This window comes from Vanacampus margaritifer, chromosome 18, assembly GCF_051991255.1.
Source record: "Vanacampus margaritifer isolate UIUO_Vmar chromosome 18, RoL_Vmar_1.0, whole genome shotgun sequence".
NCBI classification, from domain to species: Eukaryota; Metazoa; Chordata; class Actinopteri; order Syngnathiformes; family Syngnathidae; genus Vanacampus; species Vanacampus margaritifer.
In genome coordinates this window covers 3250713-3268068 of record NC_135449.1, presented here as the reverse complement: position 1 = coordinate 3268068, position 17356 = coordinate 3250713, and the positions used below count along the sequence as shown (strand labels likewise).

At 37.8% G+C, this 17356-nt stretch overlaps 2 protein-coding genes across 4 annotated transcripts in view; both read left to right on the top strand.

The window, feature by feature from the left end:
• Nucleotides 1–4: 4 nt before the first annotated feature.
• LOC144038428 (vesicular glutamate transporter 1-like) lies at nucleotides 5–13075 on the top strand. Of its 3 annotated transcripts, XM_077550938.1 has the most exons (15): nucleotides 5–282; nucleotides 375–526; nucleotides 5187–5439; nucleotides 6501–6619; nucleotides 6702–6816; nucleotides 7043–7130; nucleotides 7322–7408; nucleotides 7812–7948; nucleotides 8024–8173; nucleotides 9317–9449; nucleotides 9804–9914; nucleotides 10047–10174; nucleotides 10257–10326; nucleotides 12042–12261; nucleotides 12355–13075. In XM_077550938.1, exons 2-15 carry the CDS (start codon nucleotides 465–467, stop codon nucleotides 12359–12361), a joined length of 1680 nt encoding a protein of 559 aa, XP_077407064.1. In that variant the 5' UTR covers nucleotides 5–282; nucleotides 375–464; the 3' UTR covers nucleotides 12362–13075. The 3 variants fall into 3 exon arrangements, with proteins under 3 accessions (XP_077407064.1, XP_077407062.1, XP_077407063.1); XM_077550936.1 differs by having other exon boundaries at nucleotides 12042–13075; XM_077550937.1 differs by lacking the exon at nucleotides 5–282 and having other exon boundaries at nucleotides 289–526; nucleotides 12042–13075.
• Nucleotides 13076–16070: 2995 nt separating this feature from the next.
• Nucleotides 16071–17356, top strand: part of LOC144038465 (SH3 and multiple ankyrin repeat domains protein 1-like) — a 45282-nt gene continuing 43996 nt past the window's right edge. Inside the window, exon 1 of the mRNA XM_077550999.1 lies at nucleotides 16071–16278. The gene's annotated coding sequence lies outside the window, so the exon portion shown is untranslated. The remainder of the gene's footprint in view (nucleotides 16279–17356) is intronic.

The window sequence follows — 17356 nt, the reverse complement described above, 5'->3', positions numbered from 1 at the left end:
TGGTGGGGGGTGGGGGGTGACATGCTATACCTGGGACTCACTCCACTGTACGGGTCCCACTCACTCGGGGAGATTAGGCTGCGGTAATCTGGACTCAGGAGAAGGCGCCGAGAGAGGCAACCGTCAGCCATGACTCCCGTCCAAAGTTGCCTCCTGTGGGCGTCCCGCCTCCCCAGAACGTAAAATTTTCTTTACATTTTGCATCTTCACCACATTGACGACACCAACAACAACACTTGGACCATGTTTTTGAAATCCATTTGACTCCCAAGGCGGCTCGTGGTGAGTGAGTGCGTCATCTGAAATCAAAGCATCTTTTTTTCTTCTTCTTCTTCTACTTTTGATGTGATTTTTCTCCTTCGATTGATTTCAAGTTTGGATGTGTTAGCGGGAGCGGGAAGGCGTGCGTGCGCACCAGCGCAGGACTAAGCTGTTGGGAGCGCGCACAGGCTGGACCCGTGAGGATGGAGATCCGGCCGGACAGGTTTAAGGCCGTGGCTGCCAAAACTCTGGGCAAAATATACGGGTATGTACACCAAAGGACAATTATTAGCAATTATCAGAATATGTAAGTACCTATTTGTATATATATATATATATATATATATATATAACTATCTATATGGTAAATGTGAGGTAATGAAGTCCCATGAGTGTTTAAATGTTTAATATTTAAACTTTCAAAGAACAGCATTACATCGTACAACAACGATAAAACATGTAGAGTTAAAAAAAACATTCATTATCGCCCTAAGCAGAATATCTCAACGTTTGATTTGAAATATCCGCAGGAAAAGTGAGATCATTTTCTTCCCTTTCGGTCTCCATTGCATGGCCGCTCAATGTAAAGTATCGCGCACAGGAAACCGCCATTAATAATTGATGAGTTTGCAGGCATGGCAATAGCGTAAAAATAAAGAAGTCAAGAAAAAAAAAAACTGGCTCAACAAAAAAGGAAGTCGAGAGGAAAGGTAACAAATGTGCTTAAAATAGACCTCAAGTGTAAATAAAATGCAGTATTTTTACAAGATAAGAGAAATCACAATATAACAACAGTTATGTTTGTAAAAACGGCACAAATACTTGAAATGGAATTCCTGTTATACGCTCATTCAATATCCACACTTGAGCACTTCTATCTCACAGGCGTATTTTTGTTGGCATTTTTTATTATTATTATTATTATTTTTAGGTATGGGACAGGTGAATGTGGGCAAAGTATGGCCCCAGGACCATATATCAATAAAAAAAATTAATGTATCACATTATTAATCCAGTTATCTCGTCCAACAGTTGAATTACCAGAAGCAATAAAATTAACTTTTTTTTTTTGTGTCAATCTTAATACATTTGAAATTGTTTCGCCATCAATCCCCCCCCACCCCTTACGTCTTATGCAATGGACTATTCCATTTTTTTCTCTGACTACGCGGGCACTCCGCAAGTAGAGACGTGACTCGGGAAGACAAACTTGTTGTGATAATTAGGAAAATTAGGAACTGCAATCGAGCGGAGAAGGCAAGGCAGCATTTTTTTTTTATACTCAATGTGCTTTTACATGATTAAAAGCACAACATTGAAACATTACAGAAATGTTAAAAAAAAGAAAAAGAACATGCTAGAATTTTTTATATTATTTATTTTTTTAAACAAGCCAATCATAAGCATAAATTGTTTTGAAGCTGGACTTAAAAACATTGACTTGACTTGTTCCACACAATAACCCAATGATGGGTCAAAAATGGACCGATCCTGTACTTGGGTCGATTTGACCCAACTTTGAGTCAAGAAATTGGTCTTTCGGTAACTCATAAATATTGATCAGATCCTTTACTTGGGCCAAAAATTTAGTTATCTTGTATAAAACAACCCAGAACGTTGGGTCAAATTGACCCATAAAGCGGATCGGCACACTTTTGACCCAAAATTGGCTTACTTTTGACCCAACTGTTTTTCGAGTGCATTTGAGGAGGAGAGAAGGCAACGGTTGTTAACGAACAGTTTTAATCACAACTACCAAAGGTTTCGACCTTCACCACGGCGACGCCGAATGCGGATCATCGACACCAACAACCGCAAAAAGCCAGTCGCTCTTGCTATAGTAGCGGCAGCGCTGCAGTCATTGCCGGCCCAAGACAGAACATGGAAACTTAGGAAATGGGCTCTGACCCAATGTGGGCGGGTTCGAATGTGACCAGCGACTTGTTGATGCACTTCCTTTTCTTTCTGTGCGGGATTTGATCTAGTGTCTAAACACTTAAATCCCATCCACAAATAGCTTCCCTCTCCTCCAAGCTGTCGAGCCTCGTAAATCCTCCGCGGGGCTCGTACACCTTGAAGTATAGCTCGTCACGGCGTACCTAGCCCCTCCCCCTCCCCCCCCAGCAGGCCCCGGGATTAGGCCAGTGGACGCTTCCTCCTGCGCGACGTGCCGCTCTCGCTTTCGTGCGTAACGCGCTCCCAGCTGCACGCCACACCCGGATGAAGGAAGCAGGCCAGACCTTAAGTCAATGTAGGCCTCATTATGCTAAACAACTCACACTGTCCACTTCATTAACTTGCAATAATATATTTTTTTATATATATATGCTATAAAAAGCCATTTTCCCATATAAGCTTACTAAAATTGGAACAAGGCACAAAAAAAAAACGTAGTAATTTACCTTACTAGCGTACTCGGGTATTGCGTGCATGATGCTGCATTAAATTATTAAATTAAATTAATTCATTAAATGTTAAATACCCGTGGGGAAAATCTGATAAATTCATACAAATATCGCTGATAAATTCATAAAAATAATATCATAAATACTTTTTGTGTGTTTACTTTTTATATTAGTTGTTATATAAGTTTATTGTATATGTTTTATTAATTTTACTGAATTATTGTGAAGTGAAAATGTATCAAATCAGTCTTTCAAAATTGTAAATGTGAATTTTGCAAGAAAAGGCACTATTTTAAAAAAATATATATATAAAAAGAAAGTTTAAAGGGATATTTGACCCATTGAGCCATTTTCAGCAATAAAAAGTTATTTTGTCTAGAATTAATTTGATAACGTCATTTTTCATATACAGTACAATTAATACATTTAAAAACACACTTGCTGTCGACTGAAAATGACATCACAGGTGCCCAGGAAACGGATAACTAACGACCAATCATGACTCGCCTGTTTTCTGCGTTTGGTCATGTGACATTAGCAATCTGCACTATGATTGGTCGTTACTCGTAACATGTTGCCTTAGCACGTGTGATGTCATCTTCAGTCGACGGCGACTGGCAAATGTGGTATTAATTGCGAATGAAAAATAATGAAGCTATCACATTAACTCATTCACTGCCATTGACGGCTATAGACATCAAAAATTCATTTGAACTATTTATATTAGTTAAATTTTGTTTCCCATTTTTGTTAAGAGTATGAAAACCTAGATTTTTTTTTGTACATTTAGAACAGATATAAAATTTGTGATTAATTGTGAAGTCATGCGATTAATTATGATTTAAAAAAATTATCGCCTGACGCCCCTAATTTTTTAATAATCTTTTCTTTTTTTAAAGAAACGATTATATATATATATATTTTTTTTTTTTTAAGGAAGAAAATATAAAAAATTAGGGGCGTCAGGCGATTAATTTTTTTCGTAATTAATCGCATGACTTCCCTAGTGAAAAAAAAAGTTAAATAGAAATAGTTCAAATGAATTTTTTGACGTCTATAGCCGTCAATGGCAGTGAATGAGTTATACACAAAAAAAATTCTTAATGTTGAAATTGGCTAAATAAGTCAAGTATCCGTAAGTGTCACATTTCTTTTGGATCATTTTTCCGTGCGTCTGATGAGCCTCCTAAACGTATCCCCGGAGGGAAGCTCAGGGAACCTGGAAGGATTACAGCGGATTGACTTTAATTCATGCTCAAGCCAAGACAAGTCAAACATATACATTGGTGTCAACATACGTTATAGTGCACTTGTGAAATAAACAGCTGGATTTTGTGAGGCTGTGTGAGAGTCAGCTGCATTGGCTGTAAAAGAAAGAAAAAAAAGGCTTTCAAGATGGAAAAGGGTAAAAAAAGACAAAAATAGTTCAAGGCATGCAGGGATATTAATAATTCATACTTGAGAATCTATTAATACTTGATCAGCATCAATGACTGCAAGAATCTGGACTCACTCAAAGAGCTCACGTTTTGAACTTCTTGGCTTTGCTTGCAATAGGACATTTTATTAGGTACACGTCGTTACGCAGCGGATTTAAAAAGTCTACGCACCCTGCCATGTTCAAATGCCAGGTTTTTGTGAGACTATCATTTGAAAACTTTTTGCACCATTGTGATGTATTATCTATCAAACTCAATTAAAAAAAAATACAATCTAAATAGTATAATTTCGTTATCGATAAAAACCGAAGTTTCCGATGCTATGAAAGTACCCTAAATGCACCATTTTGCTTGCGTAGCATTAGCAACTAGCAAGTGTGTAGCGAATAATATTCTGTTGTCCCCAAGCATCCTTTAAGCTTTTTTAATGACACCTCAGTTGGAGTTGACACCCGATGATAAGTATTACATCCACTGTATATTTAAATACAAAACAACATGCTTCGTTTTTTTTTAAAACATCGCTAGCCTAGCGCTAATGCTAAAAGCGAAGGGAGGATCCCGTTCAAATGCTAACAGAAAGTTAGCATCGACTTTGGGAGTGTTTTTCCTTCAAATAACGAATATACACACAAAAATGCTGTGGGAACACATACCCACAAATAAGATAACACTACGCAAAGGCAGAAATTCTTCGCAACGTGTGAAAAATAAGTTATTTGAATAGAATTCAATCGGAGTCCAGTCCAGTAACTTTCTTCTGTACTCACTTTAAGTGCGTACAACATGGATGCACGGCACCACACTGCCCCCAAGAGTCCAAAACGCACAGGAACAGTCAGTAGTTGTTCTTACTGTTTTTTTTCAGTTGCTATTATTTTAGTTTATTCTATTCTTATTATAAATATATATTTTTAAATAATCGTAATCTATAATTTTTCTGACACCGGCCTCAAAAAATCCATATCGGTCGGGCCCTTAATAATTTAATCTAACAAAGGTCTGCTAGCTTAATGCCAGCTATAGCGCAAAACGACAGACAAGGCTAATTATTCCAAATTCCATTGGCCTCGGTTCACAGAGCTCTCGAGAAGAAGCAGGAAAATGGCGAGACCATCGAGCTGTCGGCCGAGGGTCGTCCGGAGATGGTGGAGGAGAAGGAGATGCCGGTGGTGGACTGCACGTGCTTCGGCCTACCCCGCCGCTACATCATCGCCATCCTCTCTGGCATCGGCTTCTGCATCTCCTTCGGCATCCGCTGCAATCTGGGCGTGGCCATCGTCAGCATGGTCAACAGCCACACCATCTACAGAGGCGACAAGGAGGTCATCGTGGTGAGTAGAGGAAACTGTGGAAGTTTGGTGTTCACACAATGCAAAATGCCATAGACGGGCTAAGGAACGGCATCAAGGTGGCAGTGATGCGACGGATATTTGAACACACGGAGTTCAAACTTGTAGAGACTGAAAATATAGCAATGCTCACAGGTGTGTATTTTTTATCCTCTGTGAAGAATGACTAGTGTTGCTAATTCAGTCATTGGAAATATAACACTAAATAAATAGAATTATAAACAGTACAATGAAAAAATATCTATATATATATATTCTTAAATTTTTTGCATACAGTATACAATTTTTTTTTTTTTTTATTCATGTATTTCATATTTTCTATTAAATGATTGGGTAATTAATTATAACTAAACTAATTATAAAGAAAACATGAAAATGCTATATGTATTATTTTTTTGCAATAATTAGTTGATTTATTTATTGTAATTAATATTAAGAAATAGTAAAATAAAACAAATTATATATGTTAAAAACAATTACCATAAAAAAAAGAAAAAAATATTTTATATAGACTACTTTGCATATTTTACATATACATTTGAACTTTTAACATATATTTCATATTTTGTATTTGTTAAAACTATAACTTATTGTTAAGAAAAAAATTAAATATTTTATTAATATAAGCTATTTTAGATGTATTTTATTTTTGTAATAGTTTGTTGATTTATTTATTTGTAAGTAATAAATAAATATTAAAATCAAACAAATTATGTATACATGAAAAACGAGAATAAATATTTTATTGTAAAAATAAACTATTTTATGTATAATGTGTTTTTGTATTTATTTGGTAATTAAATTGTTACAATTGAGTTAATTATTAGTATAAAAAAATATGATGTATTAAATTTTTAATTTTTACTTGCGCATTTATTAATTTATTTAGTGGGAGTTTGGCTACCCCTGCTCTAACGCTTGATATTAATATTAAATAAAAAATTCATTGATATTTGACAGTGAATGTATGCGTAAACTGTTGATGGTCGGAATGAAAGTTTAAAAAGCTGCGCTGCATTCCTGTTTTTGCCGCGTCTCAACAGAAAGCTCAGTTCGACTGGGATCCGGAGACGGTGGGAATGATCCACGGCTCCTTCTTCTGGGGTTACATCGTGACGCAAATTCCCGGCGGGTTCATCTGTCAAAAGTTTGCCGCGAACAGGTTGGTGGCCCCCGTCGCCCTTTCTATGAATGACTTCCTCTTGCTATCCTTTCTTCTTCCTTCCTTCCTTCCTTCCTTCCAGGGTGTTTGGCTTTGCCATAGTAGCCACTTCCTTCCTCAACATGCTCATCCCGGCGGCAGCTCGCATGCACTTTGGCTGTGTCATCATTGTCAGGGTGTTTCAAGGCCTTGTGGAGGTGACGCGCTCTTTGCTCTTTGCTCTATTCTTATACCCAAGCAAGGCGGGATTGTGAAAGGAAACTGATCCTAAGTCAGCTATGTGATCCTTTACCAACCCCGTTTAAAAAAAAATCCCCACATACTTACTGTAAATACTGTATAAATTATTTCAAAAATAAAAAAATAAATAAAGTATGTATTCATCGATGTGGCTAATCCTGCTCTTCCATTGTCATCCTGCAGGGGGTGTCATACCCGGCCTGTCACGGCATTTGGGCCAAATGGGCGCCACCTCTGGAAAGAAGTCGCCTGGCTACGACGGCCTTTTGTGGTACGCTTTATTTCATTGTTGTACTTTGTGTTTTATAAGAGCCTCGGCCGATATAAGTGGTAATTGGTGTCAAGGAAGTACGAATGAAATAAAATGCATCACTGTTTAACAAAATCAAACATTGTAAATGGTTTACATTCATAGTATATTGTACTTAACTGATAAACTAGTGCCATTGTTTTCTTTGTAAGGTTCTTATGCGGGTGCCGTGATTGCCATGCCATTGGCGGGAATCCTGGTCCAGTACTCGGGATGGTCCTCAGTCTTCTATGTCTACGGTAAGGCAATCTGTTGACAATCAGAGAGACTTATTCGACCAATCAAATAGAGCCAGGCAGTCACATGACTGTGCACAATTTCCACACCATGGCCGTAAACAGACGTTTTTAAAGTGACTTGAAAAGAAATGGTTGAGTTGACTATGAAAAAATGTATTTAGCTTAATGCTAATTTAGCTTTTTTTTTTTTAATGATCAAATCACTTTGTTCGCAAGCTAGCGAAACGCGCCTTGATAGCTAACTAGCTAACTGTGCTAACTTGACTGCAGAAATGTCATACAGTAGTAGTAAAAACACTACTTATTAAATAAATAAATGCTCAGACAGTCTTGCATAACTGGATGCTTTGAGAAATCTTGCGATGAATCGTTTTTGCCTTGTCGACCTCCTCCCACGCGCCAGGAACCTTTGGCATCATGTGGTACTGCTTCTGGGTCATGGTGTCCTACGAAAGCCCCGCCGCCCATCCCACCATCACGGAGGAGGAGAGGAAATACATCGAGGAGAGCATCGGCGAGTCGGCTCAGCATTTGGTGACGGTAAAGTACGCTTTCATCTCCTCGCTGCCGCTCAGCTAACGGATGTCAATACAGTCCAGTTGTGCTGTGCCGCAGAAATTCAACACACCGTGGAGGGCCTTCTTTACATCCATGCCGGTTTACGCCATCATTGTGGCAAATTTCTGCAGGAGCTGGACTTTTTACTTGCTCCTCATTAGCCAGCCCGCCTACTTTGAGGAGGTGTTTGGTTTTGAGATTAGCAAGGTGAGTGTTTGAAAAATTCACCGTTTGCTCATTCCTAACTAGCTAATTTAGCAATTTTTTGTTAGTTAGTTAGTTCACATTAGAAAAGCTACGAACATGTTGGTGGATAGCATAAAGTAGCAGCAACGCTAGTTAGCGTTATCGTGTAGCCTACTAGCTATAAGCTTTTTTCTTTTATCTAATCAAGGTACTTTTTTTCAGTTATCCTTTGCTAATTAAGCATGTTTTTGTTAGTTCACAATATTAGCAAAGCTATGGGAACACGTTCTGTTATTCTAAAAGTCAAGTCAATGCTAGCTAGTTCTTGCTGTTGTCAGCTACAATAATATGTGTTCACTAGCGTGTGGTGTTTAAAAAAATTCTCATTCCAATAAAGTACTTTTCTCAGTTGTTATCATTAGCTAATTTACAGTTGTTGTTTTTTGGGTAAATTAGGAACAGGTTTGTTTGTTAGCATAAAAGTAGCGCCAATGCTAGTTAGCGCTTGATGTTGTCAAGCTATTGGAAAGATTCATAGTGAATGTCATCTTGTAGCCTACTAGCGGGAAACCCACCATATTATAATGTTTAATAATTATTTGTCTAATAAAGTGACTTTTTTCAGTTATCGTTTGCTAATTAAACATTTTTTGGTAATCAGTTCACAATGTTGCAAAGCTATGGAAAAGTTGAGTCAAAGCTAGCTAGCTTTTGATATAGCAGCTTGTGGTTTTCAAAAATTCTCCTTCTAATTGAAGTACTTTTTGTTCAGTTGTTACCACTAGCTAATATAGTTTTTTTTGTCAATTCACAATGTTAGCAAGCGCTCGAAATACACTATGATAGCATAAAAGTGAACTTCAACTGGCGCTAGCTAGCTCTTGATGTCAAGAACCATTTGTGGCAAATACTGGTATTAAAAAATTCATTATCTAACCAAGATAACTTAAACTCATTATTGGCTAATTTGGTATTTTTTGTCCGGCAGTTCTCAACTTTAGCAAAACCACGGGAACATGTTTGATAGTAAAGCGTTAGCCATTCGGATAGACTTCTATTAGATCTTCAACTTTTAACATCTGTTCTTAAGTACAAAGTTTGAGTACTTTGCTGATTTCTGTGTGTGTGTGTGTGTGTGTGTGTGTGTGTGTGTGGCTGATGCAGGTGGGAATAGTGTCGGCTCTTCCACACCTGGTCATGACCATTATTGTGCCAATCGGAGGCCAGATTGCCGACTACCTTCGCTCCAACCACATCATGACCACTACCAATGTCAGGAAAATCATGAACTGTGGAGGTATTTAAAATTTTTTTTTTTTTTTTACTACTGTATGTGTGTCCTGCATTTTATAGCTTTTAAAAATATTTTGTGATATTTTCCAATCCTGGTATTTTTTTGGGGGCTCATATCTCGCCATACGTTTACCCTGCACGGAATCTGCACTCGAATCGTGTTTATCTGGCCGTGTTGAGGGCACCGTGACTCTGCGTGTTATTTTTGAACAGCAGAAGGAATCAATAGTGTGTTGAAATGGAGAGCATTGGCACTGCACATGCGTTTCAGTGTGCAGGAAACTTGAGGTCATTGTCAACAATGAAATGGACTCCTGCTCTCTTTGCCCCCTCGCCATTTTCTTTATCTCGCTGCCAGGCTTTGGCATGGAGGCCACGCTGCTGCTGGTGGTTGGCTTCTCACACACAAAGGGCGTGGCCATCTCCTTCTTGGTTCTGGCGGTGGGCTTTTCAGGCTTTGCGATTTCAGGTGAAGTCATCCATTTCGCCCGGCAAGAATTTGAATGTGTGACAAAGGTGGCAAAAGTCCCAATCAAGTAGAAGTACAGATTTTATTTTTTTTTTTTTAAAGTACTTCGATTCCTTTTTTTTTTTTTTTTAGGTTTCAATGTCAACCACTTGGACATTGCTCCGCGCTATGCCAGCATCCTCATGGGCATCTCCAACGGGGTGGGCACACTGTCTGGTATGGTTTGCCCGCTTATAGTTGGCGCAATGACCAAACATAAGGTAAGACGCAAATTGTTGTGTACTTGTCATACTTTGCCCACCCCTGAGCAAACCTCTTTTCCTAAACTTTTTTTTCTTGCAGACGCGCGAAGAGTGGCAGGGTGTGTTTCTCATCGCCTCCCTCGTTCATTACGGAGGTGTCATTTTTTACGGTATGTGTCTACAGTAGCGGTGTCAAAATTCATGAGGTTAATTTTGACTTAATTTTAAAGTTACTTTAACATCACAAATTTTTTGGCAGAATTTCACAAGTTTCTTCATGTTAAAGATTAGATAGCTCTTAATATAAAAAGAAAAAAATCGCTGAGCTGTCACCAAAGTCTTACAAATGCAATTATGCCATCTAGTGGCAGAAAAATTACCTCAACACAAATCAATATTACAATACAGTACATATTTTTAATTTTAACTCAATTTTAAGAATTATTATGACATTACTGTATCAATTACATAAAATATGCAGCCATATTTTTTATTAATTTAATTTTTCCCCCCACTTTTATGTGAACAGTATAAAAACTTTAAAAAGTATATATATATTGTACATTTAGAACAGATATAAAATTTGCGATTAATCGTGAGTTAACTATTGAAGTCAGCCGATTAATTACGATTAAAAATTGTAATCGCCTGACACCCCTACTATACTGTACAGTATTATAAGAGGAATTGTGACCAAAAAAAAAGTACATTTCATATTAGTATAATCATTACTATTTATTTCACATAAATGTTTTGCTCTGCTGCCCTACGGAGCTCCACAGGGTTCAATGTTGAGCCCCCTGCTCTTCACCTTTTTTTTTTCTATCTATCGAAGCATTCGCTTTCCATTCAACTGTTAAGCTACAATAAAGTACATATTTTTAATTTTAACTCAATTTTAAGAATTATTATGACATTACTGTATCAATGACTAAAATATGCAGCCATATTTTTTATTAATTTAATTTTTCCCCCCACTTTTATGTGAACAGTATGAAAACTTAAAAAAAAAAAATTATTGTACATTTAGAACAGATATAAAATTTGCGATTAATCGTGAGTTAACTATTGAAGTCAGGCGATTAATTACGATTAAAAATCGTAATCGCCTGACACCCCTACTATACTGTACAGTATTATAAGATATTAACAGGTAAATAAGAGGAATTGTGACCAAAAAAAAAGTACATTTCATATTAGTATAATCATTACTATTTATTTCACATAAATGTTTTGCTCTGCTGCCCTACGGAGTTCCACTGGGTTCAATGTTGAGCCCCCTGCTCTTCACCTTTTTTTTTCTATCTATCGAAGCATTCGCTTTCCATTCAACTGTTAAGCTACAATAAAGTACATATTTTTAATTTTAACTCAATTTTAAGAATTATTATGACATTACTGTATCAATGACTAAAATATGCAGCCATATTTTTTATTAGTTTAACATTTTTTTTCCACTTTTATGTTAACAGTAGGAAAACTTTAAAAAATAATAATTATTGAACATTTAGAACAGATATAAAATTTGCGATTAATCGTGAGTTAACTATTGAAGTCAGGCGATTAATTACGATTAAAAATTGTAATCGCCTGACACCCCTACTATACTGTACAGTATTTTAAGATATTAACAGGTAAATAAGAGGAATTGTGACCAAAAAAAAGTACATTTCATATTAGTATAATCATTACTATTTATTTCACATAAATGCTTTGCTCTGCTGCCCTACGGAGCTCCACAGGGTTCAATGTTGAGCCCCCTGCTCTTCACCTTTTTTTTTCTTTCTATCTATCGAAGCATTCGCTTTCCATTCAACTGTTAAGCTATTGGCTCCAATTCTTGTCCCGTTAAAATCCTCAGTCAAACCACTTTATTATCTCGAAGGCCTTTTTGCATCCGGGGAGAAGCAAGCCTGGGCCGAGCCGGAGCAGCTGAGCGACGAGAAGTGCGGCATCCTGGACGAGGACGAGCTCGCCAACGAGACCGAGGAACTTTACCGTACCGGCGGCGGCGGCGGCGGCTACGGGGCCACCACCCAGGGGGCCGACCCCAACGGGGGCGCGGGAGGTGGCGGCTGGGTGTCGGACTGGGACAAAACGGAGGAGTACGTGCAGCCGGCCGGAAGCAACAGTTACTATTACGGTGGAGAGGAGGAGCTGACATAAAAAAAATGGCACGCCGCTGGGAATGTTTACAGAAACTAGAGCAGCGTGACTTGGCGGCGGGTGGAACTTTCAAATGGTTTCTATTCCACGTGGATCCGCGTTCGAGACAAGTCCGCCTGCCTGCTTGAGGGAGACTGCACAGTGGACCTTAGTCAACGTACGATGTGTGTTTGTGTGTGGTTGCGTCGTGTCTTAGGCCTTAGTAGGCCCGTGTTTGTTTATTTGATGTACCGTAGGCACTCGTAATTGAACAAACGGGAGGCGGATCTCATTTGTACGCCTCCATCAAGCAAAATATAAAAACAGTTTCCATGAAAGGCTTTGTGAGGAAGAATTGAGGGGATTTTTTTTTTTTTTTTTTGCCTCCCATGTGCACAATTTCAAGACATCTTGTGCCAATATATCGTTTGCTTAGTACTTTTAGTACCAAAAAATGGTTTTCACATGTCTGTGAGGTTTAAATCAAGGTGAGTTTGATCTTTCCCCGTTGTTTTTTTTTTTTTTTTTTTTTTTGTTTACTGATGTAACATTAATTTGTGTCACATCCCTTCAATGACCTTTTTAAATTGTATGCAGGTAAGAAATTAACATACAACAAATCTGACTATAAGAAATGTTGTTTTCGTGGATCTAAAATGTGCCCACAACCCAACGAAAGCTTTAAAATCAAATGTAATCTGTTTGACATTTCAGAATTGTAGCTCTGATTAACACCGAGTGGATTATTAACTATTAAATGTTATTTTTACCATTTTACTGTTCATCCGTTTTCCTTCATCGCATTTTCCGCATTATATGCTACAGTATTCATGTAAACGTGACCTTCTCATTTCTCACCCTTCCACTTTTCAGGTGTGGCTGACATATGGGCTAGGTTTTAGCTTTCCCACAATGCCGTGCTGCTCCCCAGACAGCTAATTGATCTGCAAGCTGAAGTACTATACAAGGGTATGGATATACGAGAGAGGGGAAAAAATAGATTTTGATGGCACTTACAGGGACTCACCTTACTGTCCTGGCCTGGGCTCCGAAATCAATGAGATTATCCTGCACCATCCATCTGGCAGCAGGAGGAAGCGGACGGACAGCATTTAACCTGTCAAGTGTAGTTAAACTTTGGCACACATTGATGGCGATAATAGTTAAAAGTATGGAACTTTAAGGAAGCTTAAAAACAGACTTCACAGGTATCATTAAAAGTCTACTTCAATTATTCCATGGTTTACATTACATGCCTTATATTTACCTCTTTATGTCGTAAAAAAAAAAAAAAGGCCTGCTTTGTTTCAGTTCCTCCTTATGGCCACCAGAGGGCAGCATTGCACAACTTTTCATCGACAGTCACACATCTACTTACTACGAGTAAATCGTCTTACTACAAACCATTCGTAAAACGATTTGCGACACCATAAAGTTCAAAATAAAGAGATCCTATTCACGAGTAGGTATATAGTTAAAGTACAAAATAAAGTTGGTAGCTAAGGAAGAGAGTAAAGTACTGGACACAATTGAAAGACGAACTGATGAGTAGCGGGCGGGATTGTCATTTAAAAAGTATGAACAGACGGTGAGGGCAGAAGAATCTATGAACCAAAAGTCGGAGTTGATTATGACAATTTGAAATGTACATACACATAAATACATACAATAAAGGTAAAGGTGATGCACAGTACTATAGACAGGCCAAAATAAATAAATATTTGTTGTATCAGGTATGTGTGGAATTCTTCCTACTGCTAAGTTGCTGTCTTACAAGAGTGAAACATGTTATCATTTGCAATTTTTTTTTACGTAAAACAAAATCTGAATATAATGTAAGTAACGTAGTCCAACAAAAGTCCAAACAGGGTGACTCTTGTGTTAAATAGCTGCTTTAATCCACTCATTGGTCAGTTGTTCACATCTTGTGATCTATTACAAGAAGGATGCTACAAACAAAAACACAATCTCATTTACTGCAAGATTATTCATCTGCGCAGTTGCTGTCTCCTCCAACTTTTCAGGCCAAAGCAAAAAAAAAATGGAGTTTATAAGGCAAGAGGTAAGAGCATGTTAATTTATGTGACGAGACAACAAAAACACTTATTTAAGATGAACAATCTAATGACGGATTGCTCAGTGAGTAAAAGAGAAAAATGCAGCGAGTGTGACAAATGAGTGTCGGATGTAGTGACGTTTAATGAGCGCAGGCAAGGAGACACTGCAAACGGCAAGAATCCTCTCAGCCCATGAATCATTCTTTCTTTATTCTTTGTCTTAATTTGTGTGATTGTGACGAAGCACATGAGCTTTGTGAAGCGAATTTTAAAAACCTCTGCTCGGTAGTAGTCTATGTGTACTTACAAAATAAAAAGTACCCAGAATTATTTTTTTTTTATAAGTCAAAATATTTAATAATATTTAAATACATTAAGTCAGTTTTCCCCACAATTCCGCAAAAAGTTTGGAATAAATTACATTTCATTTGTTAAAAGTACATACAGTACCTGCATACTAAACGTACGTTTGAACATTTATTTCAGCAATTCATTTGGGTACCACAAGAGGGAGCCCATGTGACCAAAAATCCTTTAGAATCTCGGATTAGATTAAACTATTTTTCTTTTTATATGACTATAAATAAGTAAGTAAATAAATAAATAAATAACGGGTTTGACAAACACTAGCGTGGTACGTTCCAGATTCCCGCCTCGCTTTGACTTCTTCTCTTCTGATTGGCTAACCGAACCAGGAAGTGCCACGATCTGGCGTTCACAGGTGAACGAATGGAAAGACTTCCCAATTCAAACTTTGAAGAAAAAAAAGGATAACTATTTACATACATGTGCATGCCGTGATGTATTTTAACGTTGCTATGATGAGTGATAACAATACGTTAATGCTAAAATGGCTCATGCTTCTTTACATGCCAACTAACATAGTAGCTAGCCTAGCTTAGCACAACTATTTCCAGCTAGCCATTTTAAACTACCCTAATTAAAATGCTATTTCCTTACTTTCCCACAGTTAATGAACAGGTTTCCTTTTTTTTTTCTTTTCTATCAGGGTGTGTTGTTGACACATGAAGGCAATCAAGGAAGGAGAAGGTGAGAACAAAATGTGCGTGTAATAGACCTAAAGAATAAGTACACCATTATAAGAGAAAAAGCCACTAGTGCTCTTATGGAGGGTCAGTACGTCGACGTTTTGCTGCCCTTAAGAGGTGGCATATTGCGGGTTTCATGCACGCACAAGTGTACTTTTGGGCCAGCTAATGTATTTTCTCCTGCTCTCCCTTTTGATAAGCTCTAAAAGCGAGCGTTAAGTAATCATATGAGTGGCTTTCATTCGGCTTCTTAAAGCTACAACTGGCTGATAATGGCCTTGAAACTAAAGTCGCTTTTTTTTTTGAATAGCAACATGACACCCATTAATTGTCAGTAGAGTAGCCCGTGAAATAAATAGAAAAAAAAATGTACAAAAATGCCATGTTGTGTTCCTTTAAATGTGTTGATGGTGTACAAAAAACTGTTAGAGAAACATCAGAAGAAAAAAAAAATCACACCGTATGATGGTGTGTGTGTGATTGATCCAGTGACTGAGATAATGAGCAAAAAAATAATGAGAGTTAGATGTGTGGAGCACAGCGAGGAGAGAAAGAGAGCGCCAGCCAGCCAGCCAGCCAGCACTATACTGGGCCACTGAAGAGGTGAAAGTGTGTGCGTGTGAGTTTATGCGTGTGCGTGTGCGAGAGAGAGTGAAAAAGAGACAGACTGCACAATACAGTAGCTCGGGCTGCTTCCCGTCGATGCACATTTACTAACCGCGAGGCTTGATAAGGAGGGAAATGTTTATCCTAAAATAATCAACTGGATATTATTATTATTTTTTTTGTATTCATATTTTTGCTGTCTTTGTGGTTTGTTAGGGCGATCTTTGCGGATACGACCTGAACTACAAGACAAGCAAAGTAAAAGGTATTTCTTTACTTCTCATTCATGTTTTTGAAGTGATCTGAAATGTGTACTAGATACATAAAAGTGTGTTTAAAACCGCAAATCGTGGAAAAACTGCAACCACCTTTTTTTTTTTCTCGGTGCGTTGCAAGGTGATTTGAGTGTGTAAGTCTTGTCTGCTGCTCGAATATGTGACAGAGCGGGAGGGAGAACGGGTCCTCTGGGGGCTGATTCACATGTTTTATGTAGGTGGGCACCGCCAGTAAAGTGGGACAGAGACTTTAAATGATCACAAAGAAAAGTCTTTGTTAATTGCACGCCGTCCGCAACAAGACGGATTAATGCGCCGCCGGACTTTATTGCTTGCTGCTATTACGTTCAGCATTCCCTTGCCGAAGCTTTGCAGGGGAAGTCATAGTGAACATGTTCATCAGTCTAAATGAGATTCACTTTTGGGGCCGTAATTAAACCACGTGGGACTAATTTTGAACGTTTTAGTAATTTATCACTTAAAAAAAATAAATAAATTATAATTTCACGCGGTAAATTGTGCAACAATTAATGCAATACTTATGTGTATTGTGTTGGACAGGAAATGTGAGTGAATCTTAAGTGCGGTTAAAAAAAAAGTTGGACTACAGTGTGATGAAAATTCAATGTTGGTTCCCAACATTTTTGGGACCGTGAACCGGTTTTCACATAAAAACGTATTTCAACAGACTGGCATTGAGGCACATAGGACCATATACTTCTTAACCATATGTGTGACAAAAATGCAATTTTCAATATGGACAAAATATGTGCGTGCTCGCCTGCGTATAGTCAAAATCCGTGTGTCATTGATGCCCATTGAAATTCAGTGGGAAAATTGGGCAAAATGTAATTTTTTGTAAACTCTGACGAACCTTAAATGTTTTTTCTACATGAAAATAACCATTTAAAAATTATTATTATTTTTTTAAATCTGTAAAATGCAGGAACTTGAGGCATGTACCAAATTCCTAAATTTAACAATATCACGGTATATTTTTTTATCATAGATTTTTTTTGGGGGGGGGGGGGAGTTTATAGACAATGTGTACATACTTTCTTTCCATAC

What these genes read in the sequence shown, in the direction of transcription:
- LOC144038428 (XM_077550936.1), top strand. Translation starts at nt 465, where the DNA reads ATGGAGATCCGGCCGGACAGGTTTAAGGCCGTGGCTGCCAAAACTCTG. An exon ending in CGGCTCAGCATTTGGTGACG is followed by an intron (nt 7,949 to 8,023) that starts GTAAAGTACGCT and finishes GCTGTGCCGCAG; the next exon opens with AAATTCAACACACCGTGGAG. An exon ending in TTCAGGCTTTGCGATTTCAG is followed by an intron (nt 9,915 to 10,046) that starts GTGAAGTCATCC and finishes TTTTTTTTTTAG; the next exon opens with GTTTCAATGTCAACCACTTG.